The sequence below is a fragment of the Canis lupus genome, chromosome 23 (genome assembly GCF_003254725.2).
Source record: "Canis lupus dingo isolate Sandy chromosome 23, ASM325472v2, whole genome shotgun sequence".
NCBI classification, from domain to species: domain Eukaryota; kingdom Metazoa; phylum Chordata; class Mammalia; order Carnivora; family Canidae; genus Canis; species Canis lupus.
The window spans coordinates 11,216,040-11,230,252 of NC_064265.1; the positions used below are offsets into that span (position 1 = coordinate 11,216,040).

The following is a 14,213-nucleotide window of genomic DNA, read 5'->3' on the forward strand; positions in this document are numbered from 1 at the left end:
ACCAGATATTTACCATCAGTTACTCCTTTGAGATGTTTCTTTGTGCTCTACTTGAACAGCAAACAGAACTCTCATTCCTAGTAGTATGCCTCAGGATTTCACATTAGACAAAAAAAAAAAAAAAAAAAAAAAAACGGATTTATGCATTAGGAATTTCCATTGAAACACTGACCAGCAGACTGAACAAAACAAAAAAACAAATCAGTGAAATAAAAAATGAGGAAATTATCCAAAACTGAGGCAGAAGCATGAATAAAGGATTAAAATAATTAGCTAATAAAGTTCCTGGAAACCAAGACCACCCCCTTCACAACTTAGAAAATGGACATAGGAAAAAATACATTAAAAGTACAGGGCAACATTGTAAAAGAAAAATTTTAATGCTTAAAGGCATAGATATTCAAGATAGAAAAACTTCAAAGAAAGGCCAACATGAATGACTTAAATTATATTCTTACATTAAACTAGTATAAGAATCAAGTAGACCCCAATTAAAAAAATACACAAAAAAAGAATCAAGTAGACCAATCAGAAATTTATAGGTGAAAATTAATTTCCTATATATAAACAAAATGTATGCATAGATAACAGATTATAAAAATGAAATACGGGGATTCCTGGGTGGCTCAGCGGTTTAGCATCTGCCTTTGGCCCAGGGTGCGATCCGGAAGTCCTGGGATGGAGTCTCGCATCAGGCTCCCTGCATGGAGCCTGCTTCTCCCTCTGCCTTTGTCTCTGCCTGTCTCTCTGACTCTCATAAATAAATACATAAAATCTTAAAAAAAAAAAAAAAAAAGTAACCAGTGGTTCCTTTGGGTAATTAAATTAGAAGTAGTTTTTATTTTTTGTTCTCTTGTACAGTTTCCAAGTTTCCTACAATTAATATAAAAGTTCTGTAGGGCATCTGTGTGGTTCAGTTAAGCATCTGCCTTCAGCTCAGGTCATAATCCTGAGATTGAACCCCACCTCCGGTTCCTTGCTCAATGGAGAGCGTGCTTCTCCCTTTCCCTCTCCTCCTGCCTGCCACCCAGCCCCTGCTTCTGCTGTCAAATCTTTAAAAAAAATTGTAATTGAATTAAAAGGTATCACTTAAATTATAAAAGATAAACTCTTATGTAGTACTTCTATCATTACTGCTTGAATATTCTCAATAAAATTATTAAGTGCACTCATCTACAATAACCACGTGCCAGAAGAGATTTAATATCTCTAACATTTCAAAATGCATTTTTTACTTTTATATTGATTTTCTATCTCACATAGAACTAATTAGAATGAGATTTTATTATAACACATTTATATTTCAATGCAGAAATAAGTTTCATGCAACCTAAATGCATTTCACATTACATAAAAGTTACAGAAACAAATGAAAGCAATTCTCTCTCTCAAGACTAAATATAGTAACTTGGAAAAACTTTAATTCAAAATATCTCTGCATTCAAAAACAAATGACTGAAAAAAATTAAAGACCTAAACAAATAGAAAGACATTCCACATTCATGGAGGAAAACTTTCCATTGTTAAAATAGCAATACTCCTCTCAAATTGACCCATAGATTCAACATCATTGCTATCACAATCCAATTGGCTTCTTTATTTTTTTTAATAGTTTTTTTTTTAATTTTTTTATTTATTTACTTATGATAGTCACAGAGAGAGAGAGAGAGAGAGAGGCAGAGACACAGGCAGAGGGAGAAGCAGGCTCCATGCATCGGGAGCCTGATATGGGATTCGATCCCGGGTCTCCAGGATCGCGCCCTGGGCCAAAGGCAGGCGCCAAACCGCTGCGCCACCCAGGGATCCCCAATTGGCTTCTTTACAGAAGCATGCAAACTGATCCTAAAATTCACATGGAAATGCAAGGGATCCAGGATGGCCAAAACCATCTTGAAAAAGAACAAAGTTGGGAGAATCATACCTCCTAACTTCAAAACTTACTTAAAACTGCAAGGATCAAGAATGGCTAGCTAGGGGTGCCTGAGTGGCACAGTTGGTTAAGCACCTGACTCCTGATCTCAGCTCAGGTCTTGATCTCTGGGTCATGAGTTCAAGCCCCACATTGGGCTCCATGTTGGGTGTGGAATCTACTTTTAAAAAAAATTATCAGGGCATCTGTGTGGCTCAGTTGGTTAAGTGTCCAACTCTTGATTTCAGCTCATGTCATGATCTCAGAGTTATAAAATCAAGCCCTGCGCTGAACTCTGTGCTGGGCATGAAGCCTGCTTGGGATTCTCTCTCTCCCTTCCACCCTCCCCCCATCTCCTGCCTTCCCCCTCCTCGTGACCTCTCTTTAAAACACACACACACACACACACACACACACACAAACTAACCAGTTACTATACTACCACCATGAGAAAAGATGCATAGATCAACAGACTAGAGAATCCAGAAATAAACCTCACCTTTAAATTGCTAGTCAACAAGAATGCCAAGACAACTACAATGCAACAACAAACACGCACACACAAATATGAACTACGTCACAATTAAAATTGTACTTCAAAGGACACCACCACCAAGTCACATACCCAGAATACATAAAGAATTCCTACAACTCAAAAACCAGGTAAAGATTTGAATTCTTTCAAAGGAAATATACAAATGGTCCGAAAGCATATGTAAAGATGCTCAATGTAATTAACCATCAGAAATACAAATCAAGGGGATCCCTGGGTGGCGCAGCGGTTTGGCGCCTGCCTTTGGCCCGGGGCGCGATCCTGGAGACCCGGGATCGAATCCCACGTCGGGCTCCCGGTGCATGGAGTCTGCTTCTCCCTCTGCCTATGTCTCTGCCTCTCTGTGTGTGTGTGTGACTGTCATAAATAAATAAAGATTTAAAAAAAAAAAAAAAAGAAATACAAATCAAAACTAGATATATTTTCACACACCCCAGTATGGCTATAATGCAGCATTACTCACAACAGCCCAAACATTAAAGCAAACAGAATGTCCAAAGATGGATGAATGGATAAACAAAATGTGGTATTACACACACAATGGAATATTATTCAGCCTTAAAAAGGAATGAAATTCTGACACATGCTACAACATGGATAGACCTTGAAGATATGCTGAGTATAATAAGCCAGACACAAAAGAGCAAATATTTTACGGTTCCACTTTTATGAGACTACTAGGCAAATAAACAGAGACAGAAAGGAGAATCATGGCTACTGGGGCTGGGAGGAAAGGGATATGGGGAATGATTGTTTAGTGGGTACACTAAACACAGTCTCAGTTTGGGATGATGAAAATGTTCTGGATGGTGGTAACAGCTGCACAAAAACGGGAATACACTTAATGCCACAGAACTGTACACTTAAAAATAGTTAAATGATAAATTTTACCTAAATTAGATTTTATCACAATTAGAAAAAAGACAATAACAAGTCTTGTTAGGGATGAATAAAAACTAGAGTCTTCACACACTGCTGGAGACAATATAAAATGGCCCAGCCATGTTGGAACACAGTTTGGCAGTTCTTCAAAGATTAAACAGAGTTACCACAGGATGCCCCAATTACACTCCTGCAGGGTTAAAGAGAAATTAAACACACATCCACTCAAAATAATGTACACCAACATTCCCAGCAGCACCATTCACAATAGCCGCAAGGTGGAAACAACCCAGATGTCCACCAACCAGTGAATGGAAACATAAAATGTAGTATATACAACAGATTATCTTTTGGCAATAAAAAAGAACATGGATTGATATATGCTATGATTTCGATGAATCTTGAAAACATTATGTTAGGTGAAAAAAGCCAGTCACAAAAGAACACATACTGTGTTATTTCATTTATATGCAATATCCAGAATAGACAAATTTATAAAGACAGAGAGATTAGTGGTTCCCAGGTGAGAGGCAAGAGAAATTAATTGAGGGAAAACAGGAGTGACTGTTCATAGGTGTGGGGTTTCTTTGTGGGATGATGAGTGTTCTCAAACTGACCATGGTGATGGCTGCAGGACTCAGAATATGCTCAAAGGCCCTGAATTGTACACTTCAAATGGGTGAATTACATGGGTTGTCAATCATATCTCAGGAAAGCTGTTATCAAAGAAATAATTATGAAACAATTCTCTCTTAAGAGTACTTACCAGAAAAACCAGTGATCAAAGAGGACTTAATTGTAAAATTTGTTGTTTCAATAATAGTTTGGAGATCAACGTGGCAATTATTCTTCTGCCTCTCTATATCTTATGTGGGGGAAAAAAAAAAAAGGGAAAATCCCCTCTCTGCTCACCTTGGTTGAAGGAGAAGTTTTCTGTGGTGAATGTTGAATCATATCCTCACCAGGACTTAATCCCACTGCAGTGCTCGTTCTTGGAGTTGGACGAGAACTGGAAAATACAGACCAGTCAATACTACTCAGATTTTAGAAACTGTTTACTATTACGGGGCGGGGGGGGGAGGGGGGGGACGGACATCTATCTCACAGAAAAACTGGTCGAATATAAAGATTCTACATGATCTCATATATTTAAACTCTAAATTTGTGTTTATCCAACACTTTTTCAGTAAATGTCTTTAAAGCAATTTCCTGGCTAATTTATTATTTCTTGTATTTATAGAACCTATGTTATATACAGTACCTTCTATTTTAACTAGAAACCTTAAAACATTGATTTTATTATTTTTTTAAATGTCTGCTGGTATCAGGATTGACATAATAAAATAGATTGGACATTCTACAAAGGATGGAAAAGATTTACAATTTTATTTCAGAAAACTTTTTTTAAGATTTTATTTATTTAATCATGAGAATCAGAGAGGCAGAGACATACACAGAGGAAGAAGCTCCTCAAAGGGAGCCCGATGTGGGACTCTATCCCAGGACCCCGGGATCATGACCTGAGCCGAAGGCAGATGCTCAACCACTCAGCCACCCAGGTGTCCCCAGAAAACGTTTTAAATGGAATATTATCTTGGTACCTATTTAAGAAACAAGTAATAATCTGCGTCTATGTTTTTTTTTTTTTTTTATGATAGTCACACACACAGAGAGAGAGAGAGAGAGGCAGAGACACAGGCAGAGGGAGAAGCAGGCTCCATGCACCGGGAGCCCGACGTGGGATTCGATCCCGGGTCTCCAGGATCACGCCCCGGGCCAAAGGCAGGTGCTAAACCGCTGCGCCACCCAGGGTTCCCAATCTGCGTCTATTTTTAATGATTTCTCCTACCCTTTAAAATGGTCTCATACTCTGTGGGTCAATCCATTACTCTTGGGTCTCTGATTTTTTTTTAACATTAAAAAAAAAAAAAATCTTTGACTCAGATCATTAGAGTCTTTTTCAATGAATTCCTTCAAATTCCTAAATATCAGGATTCTTCCCTCTCACTTATCTGTTTATTCATTCATTGAACAAGTACTTATTTAACATGCCAAAGATTATAAAAAGGTTTTTTTAAAACTGAACTTAAAACATCTAGAATCTATGTAGATAAATTTAACATACTTTAAGTAGGGTAAAACAAGTCAAGAAATTATAGTTCACTGTTATAACCCCTATGTCATTAAAACTATTTGTGTATACGACTAAAACTATAAACACAACACACATTACTAAAATTTTAAACACGTTGGCCTTAATCATATTAAAATACCATTCTGATCTTTTTAAAATTATTTCAATGACTACATTAAACAAATATTACTTAAGCCTACACATAAAACATGTAAAAAAAAAAAAAAAACATAATCTGCTCTTTCCTGTAAGTCTTTATCCAATAAAGAAGCTGAACTGCTAAAATTTCAAATTCAATTCTATTTGAAGGGAAAGTATAAAATGAAAAGGTTTTAAACCTTGTGAATAGGAAAGATTGTGGTTTGGTTAAAAACTTTTAAAAAATGCACAGCCAAATCAACATTTCATTGGCCAGCACTTAACAGTAACTTTGAAAGCAGAGATTGAACCCGAAATTTGACATTCACATCACTATCCTTCATCTCTAACATAGTTTGGCACCTGGATAACAGATGCTTTGGGATGACCTCGCTGTCATGTCCCATGGATTCCTTAGGCTCTGTCATCTTACCTACCTGAGTAGAAACATGGATTCATTCGGTTGACCCCCAACAGTACTTTTGGGCCGCAATTCAGATGGATTTTCTGTGGCAAGAAAGAAAAATATTATCCATAAAGGATAAAAAATATCATGAGCAGAGGAGGATGCAGACAGAATTTCAAGAGAATGGTAACAAAAACTAGAAGCACTCAGAAACAGCACCCTAAAGGGCACAAACATGCTCCAGCAAGAGCTCACCTAGTCTAAAAGAGTGACTTAGTCGCTGACCACTCTTCTCCCCCTTGGCTTGTCCACTCGGAGGCTTCAAAAACTCCTTGGAATCTCGCGTCCCAGAATGCTCCATCACTTTTTTGCTGTTCAACCAGAGAAAACCAACACAGTCAAATTTATTTTGAGTTTTCTATAATTTTCTATGTAGACCAAGAGGTGGGAAAAGATCATTAAATTACACATAACATTTTGCAAAGCCATGGAGTTGGAAAGTATTGTCATTAGGCAGCTAAAATGAGCACTTACTATATCTAAGGCATTCTACTGAATTTATAGACCTTATCCCTGAAAAATAAACAGCAGCACTTAGGTTGAAGAAGGAAACCAGAATTCAAAGTACCAATAAACCAACAATGAGTCTCCCTTTTCTCCCCCTCTTCGAGTATTGCCTGGCCTGAGTTCAAAAGCAGTAAGTACAGACCAAAGGAGCCACCAAGAGAAGCTTCCTACTTACTTCTGTTCTAAGAAATAGGAAAGGGAATCTCTAAGGGTCAAAGCAGGGGAAATCTCCTGGTTTGGGTGGGGCTTTTGTTTTTGTTTTTGTTTCTTTTTTCCATTTTACTCTGTCCCAGCCTCCAGGTAATCCTGCAGCAGCTAGCTAGGAGAGCAGCAGCTTCTAGCCAGTGCCTAAAACTGCGGGAGGGGTATCTTCTCTAATCAGACAGCTATGAGGGCAGCCATGGTGGCACAGTGGTTTCGCGCCGCCTGCAGCCAGGGGTGTGATCCTGGAGACCCAGGATCGAGTCCCATGTCAGGCTCCCTGCATGGAGCCTGCTTCTCCTCTGCCTGTGACTCTGCCTCTCTCACTATGAATAAATAAAAAATAAAATCTTAAAAAAAAAATCAAACAGCTATGATCTCAAGAACAGGAGGCAAATCCCTGTTGTTCTTTTTTCTCCTATCTCGCTGTCCTCCTGCCACTTGGCCCCAAACACTTGCAGCAAAACATAAAAATTATAACACAGCATGACTAGGTGGGGTTTATTGCAGGATTGCAGGGCTGGCTCAATATTTGAATACCACCAATTTATGTAGGAGTCCATAATCAGGCTAAAGAAAACCAATATGATCTTATCAACTGATACAAAAAGGCATTTGACAAAATTGAATGTTCATTCAAAGTGAAAAGGAGGGGATCCCTGGGTGGCGCAGCGGTTTGGCGCCTGCCTTTGGCCCAGGGCGCGATCCTGGAGACCCGGGATCGAGTCCCACATCGGGCTCCCGGTGCATGGAGCCTGCTTCTCCCTCTGCCTGTGTCTCTGCCTCTCTCTCTCTCTGTGACTATCATAAATAAATAAAAAAAAATTAAAAAAAAAAAAAAACAACAAAGTGAAAAGGAACAGCTACACAAACCTCCAGCGCATTATACTTAATGGTGAAAGGCTGAATGCTTTCATCCTAGACACAGAAACCAGGGCAAGATGTTCACTTGCATCACTCCTCATTCAACATCTTACTGAAAAAGTCTTAGTAAGGGCAATAAGGCAAGAAAAGAAATCAAAGGCATATAGATTTAAAAAGGAAGATGACAAACTAAGGTCAGAGGTGTTCTATGACTTGCTGATGCTGGAGGAGTGAGACCAGAGCCCTGCTTTCTGTAGTCCCCACAGAGCCTAACACAATGGTGAGAACAGGGCTGAAACTTACTGCATCAGAGAAACCCAAGTTTGGGAGAGACCTTAAATAGAATTCAGACTTCTCTCTCCTATATACCGAATTTGCCAAGATCAAAATCAAGAATCAGACAACTATTCACCACTAAATAAGTGGAGGGGGAGCCAAGTCAATTAGCAGAACTTTATTCGACCACTTTTCACCTTGCTCTTTTTTTTTTTTTTTAACATTTATTTATTTATGATAGACATAGAGAGAGAGAGAGAGAGAGAGAGGCAGAGACAAAGGAGGAAGGAGAAGTAGGCTCCATGCCGGGAGCCCGATGTGGGACTCGATCCCGGGACTCCAGGATCGCGCCCTGGGCCAAAGGCAGGCGCTAAACCGCTGAGCCACCCAAGGATCCCCCTCACCTTGTTCTTAATATGGTCACTTGTGTAGGTGTCCTGGGCTAAGAAGATTTCATAATAAAAATGAGATGTATTAGTCAGAATCAGACAGGAACTAGGGTATGCTCTGGTAATATACAACCCACAAATCCCAGTGGCTTAGAATCTCTTAACTTTGTCGCAATCACATACACAGCCATTGAAGGCTTGGCAGGGAAGCTACGCTCATCACAGTCACTGAAGACCTAGCTTGACAGCAACCCCATTTGGACATTTTCGTCGCAGGTGCCTCATCAGGAGGAAGAAATGTGTCAAATCTCAGGGGCTCATAAATTTTTTATACAGAATGAACATCACTTCTGTTCACATTTCATTAGCCAAAGCAAATCGTGTAACCACACCTAACTCAAAAGGAGTAAATGAGATCCTACCGTGTGCTTGGCAAGGTGGAAAGTGTTACATTTTTAGAGCTAATGACCACCATACTAAAATCACTCACTGGATAATAAACAACTGATCAGAAAATGAACAAAATTGAGAACATCAAATTCATGGATAAACTCTTTAAGCAATGCTTAATCAAATGTTTGATTTTCTCCTAGTAAGCAGAGAAAGTCATATCATTGATGCTGCATTGACAGAACAGTAGTCAGTGCAATCATTTAATAACCATGCCCCCACACAAAGATAAGCTTATATACTACCTGACATTGGAATCCTCGGTGCTTGATTCCCGATCTTTCCTAGTGAAAGCACTCTTCCAAAATGAATGTTGCAGTAGGCCCGCCCAAGTTAATCTAAATAAAATACAAATGTTAAAGTTCTATTTTAACATGATTCACCATGCATAATTGCCAAGTCATGTCCCAAATACATCTACTAGGTTTTATGATTTATAAATTTCTCTATATGAATGTACCTCAGCAATTCTTTCATACTTTCTTTTTAATTTATTTATTAGAGAGAAAGAGACTGCGTGTATGGGTACAGAGAATGAGGAAGAGAATCTCAAGCAGACTATCCACTGGGCATGGAGACCCACTCAGAGCCTGATCCCACGACTTTGAGATCATGACCTAAGCGGAAACCAAATGTCAGATGCTTGACCAACTGAGTCATCCCAGTGTCCCTATTTTCATTTTAGTATACAATTAATCTCTTAGCAACAACAAAAAAATAATTCAGAAGCCTTAAATGGTACAGAACTAAAGAGTCTGACAACTAAATATTAGAAGTCTCAGGGTTCATATTCCACAGAGCCTGATGAAAACATTTTGGGTTCTCAAACGTAGCCTATAAAAGGAATCTATAATTAGCTTAAAATTTTAAAGCAAACACATCAGATATTATCAATCTATAATTCTGTCATCCTTTAGTCTACATACCTTCCCTGCTTCATACATTTCATTTTTGGGACTTCATTTTTAGAACTTCATTCAGAAATAAGAAAATTAGCCTCATGATTTTACAGAGTCACACTTCTGTGCAGGAGCTAAAATGTTATCTAGCTAGATTGTCCACATTAAAATGACTTTAGGCTGTATCTAAAACCCACACTTTCAATGCATTAGTTTTTACTACTAATAGAGTATGCTTCTAGTTATAATCATCAGACTCAGAATGGTTAAGCCTGACTGAAATTTCAAAACAAAAGAGAAAATTTGATGATTCAAAAGATCTCTATTGAAATAAAAACAACTTTGGGGTGCCTGGGTGGCTCAATCAGTTAAGCATCTGACTCTCCATCTCAGCTCAGGTCTTGATTTCAGAGTTGTGGAGATCCATGCTGGGCATGGAGCCTACTTAAAAAAAAGAAAAGAGAAAAAGAATTAAAAACTACTTTGATAAAAATTAAAACATGATTAATAAAAAGAATCTGCAATCACCTATAATATCCGTTTTATATAAAGGGCTCTTAAAACTCACTAACAGAGAAATAAAAATTGGAATTTCTTTTTTGTCAGGCAGTTTGGCAAATATTTATAAGGTCAATAAAATCCATTGTAACACTGGGAGGAAAAGGGCTCTCTAGGGTTGCTAAACCAGCACACATTCCAAGAATGTAGCAAATGCATCAAACTGTTTTCATGTTCTTAGCCTCTGGCCACCAACCCCACTGTCAGAAATAACTCCAAAGGAGCTAACTGCTTAAGTGGACACTAACAAATACACAAAAGGATTTTTACTGTAACAGCCTATATAATATTCTGAATCAAGAAGCACTTAAATGTTTATTGGGCTTATGGTTATCATGTGTACATTCTGCAGCCATTTGAAAAGACTTGGACATAGAGAAAGAACTAGGTGATAGAGCGGTATCATTTATGCAATGAAGTATACAGTACAGGGATGTAAATATGTAGAAATGTGGATGCAAATTCTAAATGAAGTATATTTGAATCCCATCAAAAGGTTTCTGGAAGACATAGCAAAATAATACTGATCCTAAAGGCATCCATTTCAAGCACAAGGGGTTTGTCCTAAAACTTACATGAGAATTAGCATTTCCTTCTGCAATTTTTCTCTATGTTAATGAAGCTAGAGAAGTTTTTTTTTATATGCTATATGAAATTTACACCCTGAAGCAGAGATCCCAAACACTTGCCTAACTCCCCCACCTCCCAGTTACCTAGTGGCAGAATCCAAACCAGAGAGCAGTTGCTCTTGTCCGCCACTCCAGGGAAACACCCTCCAGACTCCCCACCTCCCTCCTGCCCTCTGCTATCCCATTCCAGTGATTTCTAACTTTCTGCTATTACTATAACCCAGAAAATTCATACTGCGCCTATTACCTTCTCACCTGATACCCTCATTACGACAGGATTATCAAAAAAGCATAGCACATTAAAATACCACTCAGTATAACTACATTAACTGTCTTGATAGCATCATCCCCAGTTCAATAGTGTAAGACAGTTTTAGCCTAAAATCCCCAATGGCGGGGGGGGGGGGGGGGGGGGGGGGTGTCGGGGAATGCCCCTCTTGGATTCGGGAGTTACAAGAAAATCTGTCAACCTACTAGGCAACTATTTAATATATAAAAGGAGAAATGGACTTTAACACTTCCTCATGATTAAAAACCCTGCAAACAGAGAGAGAGAAAGAGAAAGAGAGACAAACCAAGCAACAGATTCTTAACTAGAGAACTGATGGTTACCAGAGGGGGGTGCAGGGAGGGCGAGCGGTCAAATGGGTGATAGGGATGAAGGAGTGCACCTGTGATGAGCACCAGATGATGTACAGAATTGTTCAATCACTGTACTGCACATATGAAACTAATTATCACCATGTATGTTAGGGGCCCCTGGGTGGCTTAGTCGGTTAAGCAGCAGCCTCTTGATTTCAGCTCAAGTTCATGATTTCAGGGTACTGGGATCAAGCCCCACATTGGGCTCCCTGCTCAGCAAGGAGCCTGCTTGAGGATTGGTTCTCTCTCCCTTTCCCTCTGCTCCTCTTCTCATTTACCCTCTCTCACTCTAAAATAGATAAATCTTTAATATTACACAGTGTGTTAACTAATTAGAATTAAAAAAAAAAACCCACAGACAGAAAACACTCAACATAAACTCAGCTTTTTTTTTTTTAAGAGTTATCTGACTAGCTCTCTGTATATTAAGAATAGTACCATTTTAGCATACATGAAATGAGAAAAAGATTCCTCTTCTTCATTCATATTAAAACGCTATCCATACATACCTTTTCTGAGGATCTTTTTGAAGTAAACCATCAAGCAAATTAATAAAATCTGAAGAAGCTTTAGGAAGAGAACCATCTATACAGATTCCCAAAAGAAAAACCAGTGGTAAGTATATGAATACATACTCTTCATAAACACTTAGAATAATAGTATTTTGAAAGCACATATAATTTTTAAGAGAACACTGAATCCATTATTAACAATTACAGCTTCCATTTAATGGGGGGTGAGGTGTGGGCATAAAAGTACACTATTTTTACTGTACCATAAAAAAACATGAATCTCAAAAACTAAGACTGGACTACCTCTAAACTTTCTCTTTACTGAATAAGCCCAGTAAAGATCACCAACCTGACAAACTCCTACCCCTGGTCTTCAACTTTTAATTATGCCTCATTTTCTGAGGCATTCTTAATTTGACCAACTTGACTTTATAATGTAAAATGATAAGAATACTTGCAATCCTTCTTTTCTTCCTTTTTTATTTTAAAGATTTTTAACAGGAAAATAATATACATGACAATATCATGATATTGGTCAATTCCAGTATTCTCCAAATGTTAGGCTTTTTTTAATTAGAATATACCATAGCCAAATGATCAGTCTTTGGTTAAAGTGGCCATGAGGGCAATGGACAAAAACATCACAGAAGGTTTTACAGCAACCACAGCCACAGTCGAAGGAAGATCCCCAGGTAAGCCTGGGCCACCAAAAGTATCCTGACCATACCTCTGACACCTGCATTTTCATATTTCTCTTCCCTGCATAAAAATCCTTAACTTACAGGACACAAGAATAATCAATACTATGAGTATTCAAAACCAAACAAAAATCAGAAGTCATCATGACAAGATAGTTTTTGTAGAAATCATTTTTAATATAAAAGTTAATGGAAGAAATGCAGTTTTATTTTAATAAGTATGGACTATTTTCAAAACCGTGTTTTGGGTTTTTTTTCCCCACTTAGGATGACTTTGAAATCCTAAAGGAATTCTATATTCCAGTTCTTCCATTAATTACTTCTAAAAGTTTTTTTTCTTTTAAAAATGTAAATTTTCTTGGTAAAGTCCTGTTTTAATTTGTGTGTCTTGAGATTCACTTTTTTGTGTGTGTGTGGTGTACAACAAAGTACTTTATTATGTTTGTACCTTTGGGTTTTTTTTCCCCTTGCCTTAAAGCTGTTAGTGGTAGATTGTTACATTCATTAAAATTCATATGATTAAAGTTCCAATACTTTTAAAACACTGGAACTATGCCTAGTTTAGTTTAAAAACTTGTCAGGGGCATTCTGATTCAAAATAAGCACTGACAAATGCCAGACTTGTCCCTATTTGAACACTAAACAGAAATAACTACAAGGAACATGAGTACAAAGTAGGAAGTGGTAGATACACAAGGGGAAAAAAAAACACAAAAGTTTGAGCTTTTAAAATCTTTAAACCAGACTTCTGTTGATATAGAAGCACAAAATAATTTGTGTTTTTAAATGAGGGAATCTATTAGTAGTACTTTGTTCTTCATTTCAGGGTCTGAAAAAAACAATTTAAAATAAGCAAAAGGAAAGCTAACATTTCTAAAAATATCAATCTGTGACTATATATAAAAATTAAATTTGGAAGTTAGGAATCAAAAACAAACTTTGGACAAAAGTGTCCCATTAGTATCAATTATAAATTAACTGCATTTATAATTTTTAAAAACCCTACCTTTTGGAATTGGTGGCAAAGGATCTTCATAAAAAATCTTTTCAATTAATTCTGAAAAAGTTTCTGAGAAGAATGGAGGTTTTCCTGAAATCATAAGAAAAACTGCAAAATTAGACAATAGCTTGCTATCACCAATAATTCTAAATAAATCTCACCTACAGATATAAAATTATGCAATATACAGGAAAAAATATATAGTAATAACTTCTTACTAAGTGCCCAGATCAGGCACACTGGATATTTTTGTATTTCTGTAATTTAAAACTTATCATCCTAACAAATTTGCTAATGCATATATGGACCATTACCATGATCCAAGGGTTGCATGAGTCGCTGGACACATCTGAATAATTCACAGGCACAAGGTACCTTTACAACAATTTCCACTAATAATCACAGTTTTTTAATAAGTACCCACATTTTTGCAAACGATCATTAAAAATATCTGTATGTCAAAAGTCCCTTGTCCTATATGTCAAAGGTTCTAGACATATGCCTAG

At 37.5% G+C, this 14,213-nt stretch overlaps 1 protein-coding gene across 6 annotated transcripts in view; it reads right to left on the reverse strand.

Annotated features, from left to right (window-relative positions):
* The window catches only part of ULK4 (unc-51 like kinase 4), a 593,349-nt gene that overhangs the window by 560,626 nt on the left and 18,510 nt on the right, over positions 1–14,213 (reverse strand). For all 6 annotated transcript variants that reach the window (XM_049099948.1, XM_049099952.1, XM_049099949.1 and 3 more), the window contains exons 7-12: positions 13,714–13,797; positions 12,007–12,082; positions 9,015–9,107; positions 6,278–6,393; positions 6,054–6,123; positions 4,257–4,353 (exon numbers count right to left, since the gene is read on the reverse strand). In XM_049099948.1, coding sequence (XP_048955905.1) covers positions 4,257–4,353; positions 6,054–6,123; positions 6,278–6,393; positions 9,015–9,107; positions 12,007–12,082; positions 13,714–13,797 — 536 coding nt within the window. The remainder of the gene's footprint in view (positions 1–4,256; positions 4,354–6,053; positions 6,124–6,277; positions 6,394–9,014; positions 9,108–12,006; positions 12,083–13,713; positions 13,798–14,213) is intronic.